This window comes from Mytilus edulis, chromosome 8 (assembly GCF_963676685.1).
Source record: "Mytilus edulis chromosome 8, xbMytEdul2.2, whole genome shotgun sequence".
Taxonomy (NCBI): domain Eukaryota; kingdom Metazoa; phylum Mollusca; class Bivalvia; order Mytilida; family Mytilidae; genus Mytilus; species Mytilus edulis.
Window position 1 is genome coordinate 52,413,117 of NC_092351.1, and position 20,348 is coordinate 52,433,464.

The window sequence follows — 20,348 nt, forward strand, 5'->3', positions numbered from 1 at the left end:
GGAGTAATTGGTGGTCTGACACCTAAAGAGCCAAAAAAGTTGCTCAGAAATCTTTGCTTTGCTTTATTCTTAATCCTTAGTCAATTTGAAGTCAGAAACATCCTATCTGAGCATAATGTGACTTATATTACAAATTTCACAGCTCAATTTAAACTGACTGTAATGTATGACTTTGATAGAAAATACTTGAAAATTTCATTTTGGACTACAGGAACATAAACTTTCAATATCAAGATCAGTTTTGTTGATTTTTTTCTTGTTTGTTCTACTTCTTAAAAGACTTTCCACAATTTTTACAATGGGTTAAGTAAAAAATTCAAGGTATTGAAGAGTCAAGGAATATTGACCCCCCTTTTTTACACCTGGTGTAAGTAATGGGACTATTAAATGATCAAAAGTGCAGTCATGGTCATTTAACTGTTTTTATTTTCTATCAGTTGATACAACTTAATGCATAAAACTTTCATTTGAGATAATAAATGGGATTTTTGTGAGTTTTTGCAATGTTTACATCAGGCTATGTTATCTGCCAAATCTATTCTATGACGCAATGATATAAGGGATAAAAATCTAATAATTTCATTAACTTTTGATGACAAGAACTTTTTTTGGTGGTAAAATAACCATGTTTTAATGTTAATACCACAGACACATCTTGCTGTGCATTTATAACAATTTGGGACATTTTTTTTATGTGAAAGCATATTGTCAGGGTGGGAAAAGCTAAAAATAGCACAAATTCAGGTCTAAGGCCCTAAATTTGCAATATGTGACTTTTTGCCCCCAAAAAGATTAAAATGTGACAACTATCACTTCATATGATCAGTTAAGTACAAAAAATCAATTGTTTTCTGAATTTGGGGTTTCACCGCATTTCCCTTAAAGGTGTCAGACCACCAATTAAAAATCCCTATCTGTTCAACCAAATTTTGCAATTTTCACAGCTTTCTAAATATTTTACCTTAAGTTTAACTTCAAGGAAACCAGGTATATCCTGAATTGTACATGTATCACCTTCCTACATGCCAATTTTCAACCAATGTTTAAAGTCTTGTAACAAATTTCTGATTTTGAAAAGACAGGTACTACCAAAATAACTCCCGGTTTTCTGGAAATCTTAAATTAGTGTACTATGTAGCGCATTAATCCTGAATTTTTAATGCAAACTCATAGACAAGTGAATTTTGGCTCAAAATGGTCTAAATATATTTCCCTTTCACCAAAAGTTTCATTTCTGCAAATTTGTTGGTTAGTTTAAGTAAACAATGACATCAAAAGCACTATTTTGTGTCAAAGTAGGACTACTTTTACATACGTTCTAAATTGGAGGGAGTAATTGGTGGTCTGACACCTATATGTTGCCGCAATAACATTGACCATGACTATTACTTGTATATATATCTAGCGAAAACTCGTGATTTCATGCGAGTTCGTAATTGACAGGCTGACTGCAGTACATTATCATGATTATAGCGGTGTGTATTAACGAGCAACTTTAAAGTACTAAGATACCGTATATATCAGCATTAACGTTTATGTAAGACCTCCGGATTCCTGTAGATCATTTTAAAATAGGGATTTATCTTAACTACAAGGTAGCACTAACTCATAACATAACATACACGTTTTTTATTTCGCTTAATTGTGCCATGTTTAAACATTTCGGTAAACTAAATTATTGTTTTTGTTCATATTATACATCATTCAATTTTTCATATCAATGTTTCTAAGATCATATATTATAATTTAAGATCTACATTGAAAAGTGCAAAATTCTATAAATCATTAAAATAATGTAATCAGACTATGATTTATTACGATATGGATGCAATCAGTCAGAATATCAAACAGGACCATAGCCTATTACTGTTCGGTAGTATATTATAATGTCTGCATTGCAGCTTACTTGAACATGTTGAAGACGTGACAATTAAAATACTGTTATATGCCTAATGTGTACAAGAGTACATTGTTGTATACAATGCACAACAATTGATGGCATAATGATTGCTTTCAAATACGGTCAGCAGAGCATTCAGAATGTTAAAAGGAGATTACGTCCGTTAATTTGATGCTACCAATACTAATAAATAATGTTGTAAATTTTCAAAATTTATGTTATCAACATTTATAAAAACTTAATTCTATTATTTGTCAGAACATAATGCTATCAATATTCATCATTTGATGCTTTTGCTATTCAAAACTTAACGCTATCAATATTCAAAACTAAATTCTATAAATTTTCACTATAAATATTCAAAATAACAGAATAATAAATGAAAAAAGAACCCTAAGGAACCTGTTGTTAGATATTACAAAACTAAGGATCGAATGAAGTACTTGTTTTTATTTAGATATACAAGCCATTTTTTCTTAATTGCGTAATCGTAACATAGATTTGATTTGAACACACTTTTATATTTAGTAAAGGTTCACCGTTACTCATTAAATACAGGTATATTGCAAATAATTTTCAGCATTTCATTTGAGATTATAAACGAGAATCTGCAATATGCATCACTTTTCTAAATTATAATGGCGTGAATTTGAATTTTAAAACACAATGTTCTTGTTTTCTTTGTAAATTGTCCACGTGAGTAATTAAGCCAATGTTTTGAATTATAATGTACTTTGTTTGAAATTATATTCAAACTTTAATTGATGCATTGCTGTACCCATCTGTGTAAATGGACGATATCTATGACAAATATCATTTAGTTTTATTTCATTTGCTAAAAACCAATTAAATTCAAATTCTAAAAGATTACACATCAGGAAGTTATGTTAACAGAAAGTAGCAATTATGTTTGATACAAGACAGTTTTCCCTGAAGGGAACATCAATAAATTCATATTTCAAGGATTGACCTTTGATAACACAAAAAAGATAATGAGAGAACCCTTTGAAATGGGATTTCTAAATATCGGTTTACAATATATTCGCTGACGTTTTGTCAGATATACCAACAGGCAACTATAGGTCTTAGTTGTTCAAATCTCGTAGATTCATTTAAATATGCAAATTTTGAAAATCAATCCTGAGTGAATTATCTTTAGTCCATACGTTCCGAAACCAGGAAGTGTTAATATGGCCATCATGTCTTTCTATATATTATATGATTTCATCACACTTCCTACAAATCCAGATTTAACAATATAATGATAAAGTAATGGACGTTTCGTCCCCGTGATTTTCACCAGCCCAGTAGTCAACACTTCGGTGAATTTCAATTATATTATCATATTTCCTGTTTTCAAAAGTATGAATTTTTCGAAATAATCAGGATTGTCTTTATACCAGACATAGATAACTTGAGGTCGTATTTGGCACAACTTTTTGGATTTGGGGTCCTCAATGCTCTTTAAATTTGTATTTATTTGGCTTTATAACTATTTTGATCTGAGTGTCTCTTATGATACTTATGTAGATGAAAACAGTCTGGCGTATTAAATTAAAAGTCTGACAACTATTTATAATCTGTAAATTTGCAATTCAGACGACCATCATATTGTCTTAAGATTGAAACCATGACCAAACGTGTCACATGGGTAAACACATGTTTTTATACAGGTCCAATGAATCATTGAAAACCACAAAAAAACATATATTTTATTCACTATTTATACAATGTTTTAAAATGCTTGTAGAATAACAAATGATCACATTAACATATTGTCAACGCTTAGAAATGGGAAGACTAAGTACCAGCAAATATCGGTCTAAAATAAGGTCAATGTTACCAATTCGTGGTCAATGACCCGATGACTCCAACTCAAGATGTAGATTAGATTTTTATTATCAAACAACGCATAATCAATGTTCATTTCCTCCAACAGCGGACGTAAAATGTATATCAGCCACAACAATAAACATATATCACATGAATAACAAGACAATAGTATAGCAACGATTTCCTGTTCTTATTGTACTTTAAATATATTGAACTTGTTTTCAAGAAAAGGTTTCATGTACTAGCTGCTGTCCGGTTATACTTGTTACACCGTAATAAAGAATAAACGACCAATTCATCAATTAACATCGTCAACATTTCGACAACATTACCACTATTTTGAACAAGCTGATTAGTTCTGAAAAAAATGCAATGTTAAACAATTAACCGAAAGCTTAGCCAATAACCTGATAATAACAGCTCTAGAAGTAATACTGCTCTATTTAAGATTTTAGTTATCAAATAACGAATGGCAATGATTGATCAATGTCCATTTTCTGTAACAGTTGCAATAAGATGCATAACTGCCACAATACAACTACAATGTACACGCTGTGTGACCAAAATATCTCAACAATTTCGTTTTGAATATCATAGATGCATTTACAGATATATTAAACAGCATAAACTTTATCATAGTAGAAAGTCAGTTGTGCCAACAGAATTTAGTTATATCTCACAAAAAGAAGGAAAAATGATATTACCTCTTCAGAGATAATGTTAACATAATGATCATAAAACTATTAACCTAAATACGATCCTTCTGTTGTCAATCAGAATTTTCTGATTGAAATAAATAACGATGTTCACAATACATCATATGGTCTTGTTCTAAGATGTTTCCTCATTGTTTCTTATTGACAGATAACTGTTTGAAGTCCTTTTACTCAAATTGACATTTTTTGCGGAAGAAACAGTGCTCTTTGTTGCAAGATGACAAATGTTCTTTGGATAAAATTATCGACAGTCTATAGACATAACCTTAAGACAGAAGGGTATGGGAACAACGATGATATGAAATAATGACAACAGTGCCTATGACTAGTAATATAGCAATAGTCAGTGTAACAATAATTATAGTTCATTAGCAATACACAAGATTATCAATAACTGAGCTGTGTTTTTAAAAATTAGTGTAGGTACAAAGTTTTTCAAAAAGTCGCAAAATCAGTCAATTCAGTCTTGTAATTATTAAACTTCCTTGTATACATCAAATATAAAAATATTTTTTCTATATACATATTGATTTAATATTAACAAAAACTGCATATTACTTTATTTAGTATTCTTTCCCCCATTCAATGTTTCAGGCAATACTTTCAGCAATGTTTCTCCCCTGAAAAAGGTGTATGTGTATGGTAATATATTTTCCACAATTATTTACTATTCCAATAAAGATTTTTTCTCATATTATTCTTTAACTTGAAATTTCTGTAAATCTCAATGTTCATGTGTATTTCAAAATAAGGCAAAAATAAGTGAAATTACAATACAATGAAAAATTCAGACCTGTCAAAAAGAGAACATAATATAATTCAAAATATTCATTAAAGGAAATAAAGAAAATTCGCAGCACCATTTCAATGGGAACACGTTCATGAAGCACGTTGAAACAATATATGTATTTGTTTGGCTTTTTAACTATTTTGATCTGAGCGTCACTGATGAGTCTTATGTAGACGAAACGCTCGTCTGACGTATAAAATTATGATCCTGGTACTTTTGATAACTATTATAATCATGCAAACCGATAAACGGACCCTTGATTTTTAAAACGGAAAATGTATAGACTCACAGGGTTGTTTAGATAATAAGCTATCAGCCTAACACCTTTCTTAACTTTTTCTTCTATACCTTTTATTACTTTCCTACTTTAGACGTTTCAGTGATTAGTCTTCACGGCTACTTCAGATCTACTGACTATTTTACGCGTCAGTTTATATTCGAGATGGACGCTGGAGTCTCAGGATAGACATATTGGCATCTGCTATTCTAATATTGCGTTCTTCTTTCGCTTTTGAAAGATATCCATGTTTCAATTATTACAGAACATAAGCTGCATGTGATTTAATTCACAATTGAAGTTGCAAACTGAATTGTTTTAAGCAAGAACGTCATTTTTAAGAGTGCAATATCTTTTTTTAGACAAATTTCCCAGTTTTTAATTTTTTTTAGATCAAAATTGTTTTTGTGAAATGGTTCTTAAGTCATTGCTACTTGATTTGGTTTGCAAATCGAAAATTAATGAAAGTTTCTGACAATGAGCAATATACTAATATGCAATCAAGGTTCATTAATGATACAAGTACATGTATAAGATGAAACGGAATCATCTTTGAAATCGATTATAACATTTCCGTTTGAAAAATTTCTACCAAAGACTAATAAATTGACAAGAAGACCGCAAAAAGAAAACATACTTTCTTTAAAATAAAAATGGAATGTCTTTGATGTTACATCAATATTGCAAAATTCTCTAAGGTAAATTTAAACTCATAGGATTAAAGCCATCGGAATGAAATAAAAAAAATGAAATTTCCACTCTGTTTGATATGTATTATTGTTTTTTGAAAACCAAAAGAAATGTGCCCTGATTGAAGTTTTGATCTAATGATTACTTGTCGATAATGTACAACATCAAAAGTCTATTTCTGATTATGACAAAACAGCAATATACAAAATATTTCATGCATCATACATACACCAAGACAATAACACTATAAAGACATACTAGCATGTGGTATGAGTGCCAATGAGACACCTCTCCATCGAAGTGCCAATTTGTAAAAGTAAACTATTATAGGTCAAACAAAGGCAACAGTAGTATACCGCTGTTCAAAATTCATCAATCGATTGAGAAAAAAAATCCAGGTTACAAAATAAAACTGAGGGAAACACTTTAAATATAAGAGGAGAACTACGATACGACAGAAACACACACATAATCGAACTATAATAGAACAATGACAATTTTCCTGAATTGATACAGGACATTTAAAGAATAAAATGGTGAATTGAACCTGGTTTTGTCAACCATGAGTATTAGCCCACTCCTAACAGCAATCTAGAAAGATCTAAAATAAGTTATAAGGTTCTTTCTAAGTTGTTTGAAAAGAGTATGTTCATATACATAATTTTTGTTAAGGTAGTTAAAAAAAACTATATGAACATGCAATGTCTAGTCTTTGTCACGATAACATTATTTGAAATTATTACGCGATAGGATACTTGAAAAACCAAACAAAGAAATTGAAATGAATATGATTATCCATTCAATGGATTAAAAATACACAGAGTTGAATATAGTACTAGACACCTGTCTATTGTTGATGACTACATATCACATCATGAAATGCTAATGTTTCAAAACGCTAAAAAATGTAGTGAGTTTTGAAATAACTTGTTTCTAGGTATACTTATGCATGTAACATCTATAGTATACTTATTTATTTTATCACCCATATTTTAAAAAGCGGACACACTTTTTTAAATGTGTAACTGCTCCATATTTTTTTAACAATACAAAGAACCGTTAAAGTACCATGTACGTGCATTATCAAAGCCTGAAGTCAACAGAAATACTGGTGAAAACTATGCAACAACAGAAACAATATGTTTACATTTAGGGCTATACTAACTCAACTGCATACGTTTGCCTACACATGTAGCACATACGAAATCCTAATATGTATTTTAGTAACATGCCATTATGCAAATAAAAAAAAAATATTTGTTATATGTAATAATTTAAAGCAAAACGATCAATTATTCATTTCTTGTGATATGACGTTCAAAACATTATGAACAATACTATTTTTTTTTGCTGCATATGCAAATCAAATCATACTTTTGCAGGCTTTATCAATTTGGATAATTGTATAAATTGATATGCAAGAAATAAGCTGACAGTTCGTTATAATCTATGATTTATACTCTTTAAGGATGTACTTGGATGAGGTTAAGTAAAAATTAAGAAATTAAGAAATTAAAATTGATACTTTAAGCTGGTAGAGCATCAGTTAAGGATAACGATAAGCTAAAAATATTTATAGGTCATAGAGCTCCTTTTCGAGATATATCATTTATAAAATATGGCGGGAAAAAGCTGACTCTGACTTTTACCTTATGTTTGCATTGGTATCATTTGGGTCTCTAATCAAAAGAAAGAAAATCAAGAATCTGCTAAAATTTTGTGAAATGACCTTTTATGAGCTATTAAGTTTTATGTTAAAAGAAAAATAGGTGTTATGGGGCAAAATATTTTACCTTGTATCATATGGAAAAACACCAAGGAGTCAAGTTTGACAACTATTCCAAAACCTCACTTAAGTACATCCTTAATGCAAAAGGTTTTTAATCTAAAAAAAATGTATTATGCAAAATTGGGTGTTACGTTAAAGGAAAAGGAAAAACTAAAAGTTTCAGAAAATTAGTTTCATGATTGGTAATTTAATAGTGTTTGTGCAAGCTCATACAATATGTTTATGATTTTTCATATTACAAATGATTACATTTTAATTGGTTTATTTGTAAGATAACTGGCAGAACATTATTATGAAAAAGTTGTTATAAAGTAAAATCACAAAAATACTGAACGTTGAGGAAAATCAATTCGGAAAGTCCATTATCACACGGCAAAATCAAATAACAAAACGCATAAAAAAAACTGGACAAAAACTGTCATATTCCTAACTTGGTACAGGCATTTTCAAATGTAGAAAATGGTGAATTAAACCTGGTTTTATAAACATTCATCTTGCCATTGTCATTGCCATTGTGACATTTCGAACTTTTGACTACACGTTAATCAGTCCAAAATTAATAAATGCGCATGTCAATGTTAACATTTATCAGTTTCTCAGAATGATTTGACAATTTCTTCTTGCCGTTTCCTTGAAATTGAACAATAGTAGCTTGAATAAAAGAATAGTCAACTTAGAATTTGAGATGCGCCAACAGTATTGTATGTGACAACATCGTTCATGAACAATATGTGTGTCTATCTCTATAAGAAACATAACTAACAGAATATCATAATTAATTTCAAAGACTTATAGATTATCGGTAATTAGAATCCTGATGTGCAATAGTTGTTGTTTATTGATGTAGTTTAGAAGTGTTTCTGGATTCTCGTTTATTATATAGATTATACTGTTGGTTTTCCTAATATAATCGTGTTCCAGTAGTCATTGTTTGTGCCATTTATAGCTTGCTATTCGGTGTGATCAAAGACTCCGAGTTGGAGACCGTATTTGACCTTAAAAAAAATTTCTTTTACAAACTGTGACTTGGATGGAGAGTTGTTTCTTTGACACTATACCAACATTTTAGTATATATATTAGATTTGTTTATACCAATTATTCAGTTAAAAACCTACCGATTATCAGCATAATTATATTATAAAATATCAGCTTTTTTCGTGTAAGGTCCATACTGTGTTTTGCCGGTGGTATTTTACAATATCAATAAGCTGACAACCATACACTCGAGTTATTGAGTTGTTTTGTCTATGATAGAAACAAAAGTGCGTCCTTGTTTTATCAGCAAACCGGATGACGTCCTGATATGATCTGGTCAACCTTAAGTAAGAGTATTTCCTTCTGGTGTCAACAATGTTTGTTAATTATTTACAAATAAAGATAATATTGAAAAAACAAACGAAAGAATGCGGTGATTCTATAACAATATATGTTTGCCTGACATTAAATTTATACTGTTCCTTTTTTATACGAGCGTCACTGATGAGTCTTATGTAGACGAAACGCGCGTCTGGCGTACTTAATTATAATCCTGGTACCTTTGATAACGATTTCAACTGCGTACTTATTTTGTTTATTGAAACTTCCATTAGATTAATCTTACTTTTACGTGTTAACAATATGAACAATTTTGAAGTTTTGCATTTCTTTTTTGCGTTTATTTTTTTAGGCATCGAACATGATGTAGGTACAAATTGGATATACATGTAATTTTTGATTATGAAAACAACAGCTAAAAAGTCCTTAATGCATCCTTTCAAATATTTTAAGAGGTTGATATGGGTTAGTTCGTTTTACAGGATACATTAATGCATGTTTCCGTTTTCATGTCCAGGTAAATGGGTAAACGAGACACTTATATATACTGTGGAAAGTCATTCAAATCGTTTCAGGGAATTTCATCGAAAAAGTAATTGAATTTGTCAATGATTAGTACGTTTTGTTATCAATACAACAACATTAGATACCATTAGTGTTTCAGATATAATGATTTTGTGAACATTTAGTCATGCTGTGATTCAACACGAAAAGCGTAAAGTATTGCATATGTATTCCAACTAACACCTGACCATACTAGTACTTTATACATCGGAAACTATCACTAGATGTTATATACGTTAATCATACCGAATTATGAAAAATCCACATCTGTTTAATCTAATTAAGAATTTCATGCTATAACTTGATAAAGTAAATACATACAGACGTATATTTTAGCTGATGATGATACCGGTACCAATTCCACTGTACCATTGAATTTTACTAAAATAATGTAGCTTTTTTGATAGATAAATGGTGTATACAGTATGTGTTATACAATTTATGTATTACCACCTGTATACAAACAAACAAAAGAAAGTTTTTAACGACCTTGACTGGCTAGACAGCCCTTGCACGGTCGGACCTGTATGCAACGGTACAATCACAAATACATATGAACATAAACACCAACAATGCCTACAACTATAACAGATTGGTTTGAAACTACCACTTAAATTTAATGATAATGTAGGCCATTAGTAATAAACGATTATTTGGTGTAGTTTTTAATGTTCTTATTCATTAAGGACTATATGAATTTGCATTGTTCACACCCTGTATTGGATATCACAACCAAGTATCACATTAAATACAATTTAACTTATATATACATATATGTAGGACTCCATTATATGTCATGTTCCAGATCTGTGAAATATTCTTAATGTATGTTAAATTTAAATTTTAGAATCCTGTTTTATTGCATATTTGTTTACAAATGAAGAACTAGTCAGAAAATATCTGAGCAATAATAACAAAATTGCCTTAAACGAGTCAAACTGTCAAAAGTTAGCAACCAAAAGCTGCTTTCAAGTAAATGTCTGTATCAGAAAAAAACTTATTCAGAGTATGACTAGGAACCAAACACATTAACATGTGTGAACTGAGCATAAACTTTAGACGTGCAATGATGTGCCCAGAACAAATAAGCATATCTTACTATGTTCATGGTCTATGTGTGTTCCTTGACAACCACAAAAAACAGCTAGATTTGTAAAATCATTTGTATTTGAACGTTAATGAATCTTTTTTACGGATTACAATTTAAACAAAAGTCATGTTATGAATAATGATTTGCCCAAATCGGAGACTATCTAAAACAAATATTATTTCTTCAACAGTACGGTTATTTGACAGAAAGATAGCTTAGCATAATGTTCATATTTTTAGAAAGTGGATTCTTTTAATTTCAAACTTTTGAAAAAAAGTTATTTGCTACATTAGTACAATTGGTCACTGTTATAATGCTGACAAAAAGGTATTGGTCATGTAAAAAGACAATTAGAGAGTACCATAGGGATTCAAAAATAACAAAAAAGGCATAGCATAACGAAAGTAATGAAAGAAAAGCGAAATAAACATTAAAAATTCGTACAATTAAGGGAAGGGGCAACAAACGGAACATTAGAACAAGAAAAAAGAAGCAAATACAAACATGAAAATTATCACCAAAAACAATAAAATCATATTCTTTTGCATTGTGTCAATGAAATGCATGTTATTTTATTCATACACTAGACCAATTATACGATTTCATTTTATTTCATTATTCTAAACAAAAAACATACAGTTAAGACAAATAACCGATAAAAAAAGTTAAAGCATTCCATTTGTTCATGCTGACTTCATTACATTGCGGTCTTGTTTGTTATTACTGATGATAAATTCAGTATCAAACACAAGAACGCCATTATTCTATATTGCCCAAATTACACTGACCATGATATTATTGGTATATATATATATATATAACGGAAACAAGTGATTTTCTGAGAATTCGTAATTGACAGGCTGGTTGCAGTACATTATGCGGTCTGCATTAACGAGCAACTTACAGTACCAATAACACGTATATATTAGCATTAACGGTTTACGTAAGACTTCCGGATTCTGAAAAATCATTACAAAATAGGAATGTATCGCAATAACGAGGTAGGACCAAGTCATTGTATAACAAAATTAGAAGCCATAATAAATGTTTGAAATAATTTGCTTTATTTCATTAAATATGGCAAGCCCTTGTGGAATTTATTCCCTATTTATTAATATTAATAAATCATTTATTAATATTAAATATTATTTTTTAATATTAATAAATCGAATTTTTAATATTAATAAATATTTTTTAATATTAAAAAATCGTCATTTTTTAATATTAATAAATAGGTTTTATTTTTCAATATTAAAAAATCATTTTTTAATATTAAATATTCGATTTATTAATATTAAAAAATAATATTTAATATTAAAAAATAGATCCTATTTATTAATATTAAAAAATCATTTTTTAATATTAATAAATCATTTTTTAATATTAAAAAATCATTTTTTAATATTAATAAATCATTTTTTAATATTAAAAAATCATTTTCTAATATCAATAAATGGTCTTATTTTTTAATATTAAAAAATGAATATTTAATATTAAATATTCTGGTTGATTTTTTAATATTAAAAAATCATTTTCTAATATTAATAAATACGCCACCTATATGTAAGAGTTGTTTGAGCGCTTTTATTTACGATGATCATACCTTACTGCAAGCATGTAGCTGAACTAGATCAGTGGAAAATATGAATAACAAAAACATCTACGAAACACCTGCTTTTATCCGGCAATCAGCCAATTATTGTAAAAATAACAAGTTGAAAAATAAAGTTTGTTTTTGTTTATAATTATTATCACATTAATTGTTATGAGATTATCTATGTACTTTAACTCCGCAATTAAAGTACAAGCGTCTATTTATCATGAAATAATAGAAGCAGACATTGATTCATTACGCTACGCATAAACTAAGTCAGGCAAGAAAGAAGGTCCACGGCCAATTATCTTCTGGTAGTATGCTACTACATGTAGCTCTTCATTGCAGTTATCTTGAACACGTCGATGACATGACAATTAAAAGATCGCTGCATACCTAATTTATCCCAAAAGACATTGTTGAATACAATGCACAGCTATTGCAGTCTTGAACTGGTCTTTAAATACAGCTAACATGTCTTACAGTGTGATTAGCTGAACTGATTATGTAATCTATACAATCGAAAACAGCATTGACTTTTCTGATATTTGAATACATCGGTTTTTAATTATGTTAGAACATGTTTTTCGTCTATAACAAAAGTATATTTATTATCCTTAGACTAAAATTCTTAAGTGTAAACACAATGCCAACTGAATATAGTATTTAGAAAGCTGCCTTTTATTTGCATAATTATTTTATTAATTTATAAAACCTGTTCGATGACCTTGAGACCGGAAATGATGACTGAGTTCAGACATATACTCTTCTAATCGACAGTAGAACTGTTACAAATGTTGGGCGTCGTTGTAGCTGTGTGGAGTATATAAATCTGCAAATTCCTATTGTAAAGAAGGCCAAGTTTTCTGTAAATCTAATATATCTTAAAACTACATTTCAGTTGTCCATTACAGTACTTTATTCTCAAGAAAGCTTGACTTTCAGCTGCATTCACCAAAGTTAACGACCGACTTAGCTAATAATTAGTATAAAGGGATCGCCTTTAGCGTTTACACGTTTTTCTTTTGTTTAGTAATTCAACAAAAGTAGAAATGAAACGTAATTCCATAATAATACTTTTGGAGTAAACCTTTCTTCAAAAACTAATCATAGTATATTTAATATAGCTTTGATATGATACATCTATTATCAGATAGTCACGATTGGTATAAAAACATTTTTTAATTGAAAATAAAATGATATAACATGTATAAGAAATATTTATTTTGGTGACATGAAAAAAGAGTTCATATGTTTGCCGTTGCATTAGTTGATTATAATTAAGCTTTGTGACATTTAAAGAATATGATTAAGCTTTTTGTGAGTAAAATAAAATGCTATTCAAATATCATTGGTTGAATTCATTTATACTCAATTTATCAGTATTTACACATTCACGCAAATTCACCTTATTCATTTAAAGATGCGGAGAATAAAGTGAGTAGTGTTTTGTCATCGAATATGTTATTGCAATGTATAAAGCGATTCCAACTGACCTTGTGATAACATGAAAATAATGTATTAAGATATAGCTGCAATCCACCTGGATCAGTTAAATTAACCAGTGCATATACAAAACAAATATCGCATTTTATATAAACAGGTTAGTTTAACTACCATGAAACCCAAAACTACCCTCTGTCTTTGGAAGATTGTCTATTATAATTTCATTTTCATTGCACACTTACTTGATTAACGGATGATTTTCAACTTTACTAAATCAACATCATATTTGATATTTATTTTCTTTATTTTATATTCATGCTATTCATTTGTTTTTAATTGAGAAATACATATCTTGTAGTAATTCGAACATTGGATCATTCATTTACATAACAGGTTCACCGTCTTTGTAAAAGAATAAAATGACAAAAAGAGCAATTTTGAAGGAAAATTCAAATGTAACATCGCCCTCCTGGAAGCCAGTTCAATGTTATGTTAATACCGCTTTTATAAATATTTCATGGAATAAACATGGCATGTTGAAATACCAAACTATATAGAAATGACACGAAACGTACACATTTAATCGTTTAAAATTTGTAATACAAGAAAAACATTAGAATGCAAAATGCAAACATGAAAAAAGATAACAAATAAATTTACTAATTAAAATTAGAGTTAAGTACAGTAACGTCAACATATCAAATCATGATCGAGGCCTAGGTGGTCGACTGTTTCATGTCTAAAATCCTAAAACTACTAGGTTTCACCTGTTGAAATCGTATGTAAAAACTGATCTTTCAACTTAGATGTTTATAAAAATAAAACTGTCGTTTTTATGTGACAAACATTACTACCTCGTACATTTAAAAACACAGTTAAATAAAAAGGAAGAACAAAATAAGTGATCAGTACTAGCAAAATGATTAATTATGAACACAGTGCTCTGATGATAGTTTCCTACAAAAATAATGCTGGAAAAATAAATACTTACTACAATAGTGCTTGCAACACTCCTTGTCGGCGACGATTGGGGATATTGAAATTCGTGTTTTTTGACAGCAATGACACGAGGAGATTCTGGCATTTCCGATGTTGTTTTTTGTTGTTTCCTTGTTATGGATCCGTTTCCTTGTCTCCGAACCGATTGTCGTTTTAAAGACCCTCGGTTCTTACGAACCATCGTTCCCTTCCTGGTCAACATTGACATCTCCTAGTTCATCACACAAATATGAAATGTCGTCTAGTAAATTAAAATAATGTTTGTGTTGTTAAACAATCTCACATCTGTATTAAAATGACGAGCTGCATTAACATCTGCATTTAACTAATAGGGCGCATTTAAAACTGTATTAAACGTATGAGCTGAACAACACTGTCATTTCGACTAATCCAGTTTTGTCATATTTTCATTTAATTGATCTCCAGATAAATCAGTGCTTATGTATATCCAGATAATGTGTTTTCTTATTGAAAAAAAAGCAAATGTTCCCAGGTACACGACTTAACTTTGTCATTTCTTACTATGATGAATATCCAACGGCTTAATCACCAATACTGAGATTTTAACGATCTTACTGGCAGAAAATGTCAACGATGTGAATGTTTTTTCATAAAATATCAAGGAATTATCTTAGAATTTCCGATATATTCTGATACAGTATAATGATCCATTACCTTGTGCTGGTAAACAAAGAACAACTTTTTTATTGAAATAATCATCTTCTGAACATTCTCAAAGCTAATCTATTGATGGCGAAGACAAAAAATGACACAAGTGAAAAAGGATTATTTCCAATTAAGCGATTTGCAATATTAAAAGCCAGTTCCAATCAGCTGGTGCTGCCGGAACATTCATGTAAATGCAACAGAGTTTAATATGTGAATGACTAGTAAATTTAAGCGTATTGTCCCGTATTTCTCCGGGAGTCAACATTTCCCTAACTGAAACAAATGTTAATGTTCAGTACAGCGCTTTTGATCGATCCCTTGAAGCAATTTAACATCATTATTTCAAATAATGGCCAATGTATTGACATATAGATTTTAACTTATTCATTAAAACGGTATCTTGTGGTTTTGTTTACATATTTTATCTGTTCATGGCGCTTTGGTCTGATTCGGGACTTCTTATTTGTTGTCACGGTTGAGTGAATATAATTATTTATCAAAGGTACCAGGATTATAATTTAGTACGCCAGACAAGCGTTTCGTCTGCATAAGACTCATCAGTGACGCTCATATCAAACTATTTATAAAGCCAAACACGTAACAAGTTGAAGAGCATTGAGGATCCAAAATTCCAAAAAGTTTAAAAGCGTTAGCGTGTGATCTAATTGCATAACTGATGCTGTGAAAACATCAACAGGAATAAAATCAAGCATCATATCGATTAGTTGTTTGAAACATATTTGTCACTTTTGACAAAAATAGATCTATCATATGTTTTGAGTGTCAAAAGTCAGCATGACAATTAGTAGATGCCACCAAAAATGCCCTGTCATCGACATTGTGTGGTTAAACAGAAAACTCAGAAATGTTTCATTAGTTAAAAAGACGGCATATAAATATATGATAAGCCTCTATTCCCTAATCGCAATGCCATTTTGATTCAAAAAATGCTTTAAACAGATGTTCAAAACATCATACATATTGTTGTCTTATGCGTAAATATAATGATAAAACAAATATAGGAAACTAAGTAAAGATAAGGTGGCATTTTCTAAAATGCTTTACATGTGAAATGCGATGTTTTAGGCAGCTGTATGGGTTCAAATATTGCAGAGAAAGGAAAACAGTAGCAGGGCATAATATAAAATGCACAAATGAGCAAATACTTGCGTTGAGGTTAAACACTAATAAAAATGTATAATTTTACTGCTAGAAAAATATGAAGATATTTCATTGTTTCAACATATAAATATGATACACAGCAGGTTGTGAATTGTTTTAAAAGTTAATGTAATTAACATGATTTAAGATAATACAAAGCAAAGTATATGAAACCTACTTAATGTATAATTATTTAAAGATATAGGAAGATGTGGCGTGAGTGCCAATGAGACAACTCTCAATCCAAGTCACAATTTATAAAATTAGTTCATTATAGGTCAAGGTACGGTCTTGTATACATCTGATATAAGTCGAACTTCTATTTTTATTTAACACTTAATGGATTTTAATTACAATTGTAATTTAAAGTACAAGTCAATGATATAGGATCCGGTTGAGTTTACAACAGATTATTCAACAATAAACAAAAGGTGCACAATAGCAGAATATTTTAAATTAAAAAGAAATGACCCCCCCCCCCCCCCCCCCCGGCTCCCCAAAAAAAGAAAAAAAAAGATAATAATGAGGTGCAAAAATGTAACAAATAGAGACCACTTTTAAACATGTTAAAAAAGAGAATTAATAAAAGAACTACCCCTATAAATGCTGATCCAAGGGATTTCAACTCAGTGCTCGTGAACATCTAGTGGTTAGGAAAAAATGGCACAACCATGTATATTGTATTTCAATATTCAGATTAATTTATTAATTTGTTTATCACTGGTTACAACTTACCTTAAGGCAAACAACGTACTGTAATCTTGAAATCTCATTTGTAGATTGCATGTTCCTTGTATAACTATACATGTTGAACGATCACGTCCTTGATTCATTTGATGTGAAGGTGTAAAAATGAAGATCTATAGTCCCAAGTCTTTGATTCTTTTACAAATGGAAGTTTTTAACGACCTTGACTGGCTTTACAGCCCTTGCACGGTCGGTTATATTCTTTTCAAAGGTAGGTAATACATTTATTTATATTACCTGTTTGTCTGATTTTTCATGGTTTTCTATCGTGATACCAAAATTCAAAGTACTATGTTTTTCGATACAAAGTCTATATGAGCACGTTACATGTTGTTTTTTTTTTGTAACATTTACCATCTGGCCTCAAGGAAACGCGACATCAGCCTCTTGATACGTGCCAACGACTCGTGATTTACCTTGCGTCGATCTGAGTAAATACTTAAGTTGATTGTTGTCATGAAACAACTGTATCTTACTTATATGTTTGCGCGTCTGGCGTATAAAATTATAATCCTGGTACTTTTGATAACTATTTAACTGGCCTTGTGACGTAATCAAGTGTTCAAATGACAAATTAACAAAACATTAATTTGACCCAGAATCATGTTCAACAAGGAAGAAACTGTAACTTTCCCGTAAGTTGTACAAAGGGACAAAAGAGACTATTTCAATGAAATTTAATATGATAGGGTAGTGCACTCCACCTTCAAAATAAGAGTTTATTTTACGTATATTCACTATTATCGGTTTAAAATGAGTAGACTCTTTCGAAAACCCATGAATTTAAAATACACGTCAATGTAATAGACTTAATGAAAATCTCGGCTGTGGGGATAAGTTTCTGATAATGTTACATACTGAGGCAATAGCAAATATCCGAACCTTAGCACACAGGAATCCGCGACAAATTAAATAAGAATCAATTTCATAAGTCTTGTTAAACCATTTGTTTTGATTGTAGGTTTTCTTTGATTTGATGTAAATAAAACAAAAATAGATTTTTCAAATTGTGCCTCTCCCTGAAAAAATTTGTATCCACCCTTACCAATCTAGACCCTCATTGTCAATTGAACAACTGGTTTGCATCGGTTAGTGTAAACACATTATGTATAGTCAACACGTTGAAACACCATGACCATATGTTTTACATCATTTAATTTGTAACACAAAGAGGAAGAAACTATCAATTTAAACAAAAATAGATTAAGTCCGAGGAAACTGAAAATTGTAGACGAATGATAAAGATTTTAACATGTTCATTGAACATTAGTAACCTCTAGACATGCTAGACAGATTATAAACATGTCATTATTTTCTCAAAAACAACGTCGATATCATAATCCTTTTATTTTACATATTTAGATGTATATTATCAATATTTAAGCATGTACTAAATTTTAACATAACATCTATGTACTGGTTATATACGGATATTTGACCTTAAACCTTGTCAACTGGAAATCTGTTCGATCAAATAAATTTAAATTATTGTGGAAATTTGACCCCGTTAAATCCTTAATCACTAGAACTTAGAGTAAGTCGCAATGTGAATTTAAATGACAAATTTATGGATGCATCTTGCCGTTTATCAATACAATTAATTAGAATCAACACATCGTCTTAAATGTAAACAAAATGACTTTTAAATTAAAACTTCAACATGGTCGAGTTAAATTCTTTTTTTCTGGAATAATAAAGTGTAGTTCCATTCAAAGAATAATTGTCAAACCATTTGACGTGAATTTGTGATTATTTTGTTTAAGGTGGTACCCAACAATTTAGCTAAAATTTATTTGGGTCGTTTAATATTCTTAAAATTTTGACAAATTATTTACTTTGACCCTTTTACAAAAGTATAAAAATATCAAAAAATTTGAACCAACCGTTTTATCAAAAAAATTACACTGGTTATATAGAAGTTTGACAAACACTTATTTTGATCATTGAGAAGCTTAATATTCCCTTAACAATACAACGTAATTTAAACGTTTATCTGAATTTACAGAGTTATCTCCCTGTAGTGTTAGGTACCTCCTTAACAAACAAGCATGTTTGCAGAGTTTTAATGTAACAGCAGAAAAACAAACAGAGAGAAGCAATAATTAGATACGAATAAATGAAAACATAACTGTTGAATTGCAATTGTATTATTCAGTTTAAAAACACGTATGGAGTGGAAACTGGTATTGTCAGGAGGCCATTTAGTAAGACATAACCAACAAAAAAATCACCACATAACTCTTTGCAAAACTCATATATATTAAGCCAAGAAAGTCCTGGCATGGATAAAACAAAAACGATTAACCCATAATAAAAATACAAAAAATAGCCATGACAGTGCGTTTATGTCACATTATAATGTTATTTGTCAGTTGGAAGTTTACATACATACACAAGAAAACATTGAAACAGGAGGAACAATTTTCTATATTGTTTGCAATCATGACCATTGACACTTGCAGTTTTCACTGATGAATCGATTGGTTGTAATAATTCAACTATTTTACGCTATCTAAAAATAAAGTAAAATTGAGAATGGAAATGGGGAATGTGTCAAAGAGACAACAACCTGACCATAGAACAGACAACAACAGAAGGTCACCAACAGGTAAACACAATAGTCATATTTGTATATACGCATGTTTCATAATAAAACGTGATTTAGTTAACAAGGAACGATGCAAATATAAGAACAGAAAGTATTCAGTAATGATACATGTAATAACTGTAATGTTTAGAAAAAAACTTGCTAGGATTTCTTTATAGAG

The 20,348-nt window shown here is 30.0% G+C and overlaps 1 protein-coding gene across 1 annotated transcript in view; it reads right to left on the reverse strand.

Annotated features, from left to right (window-relative positions):
* LOC139485842 (transmembrane protein 272-like) overlaps positions 1 to 15,736 on the reverse strand; it is a 36,947-nt gene extending 21,211 nt beyond the window's left edge. The window contains exon 1 of the mRNA XM_071270484.1: positions 14,996 to 15,736. Within this exon, the coding sequence (XP_071126585.1) occupies positions 14,996 to 15,211 (216 nt within the window). The 5' untranslated portion in view covers positions 15,212 to 15,736. The remainder of the gene's footprint in view (positions 1 to 14,995) is intronic.
* Positions 15,737 to 20,348: the final 4,612 nt, after the last annotated feature.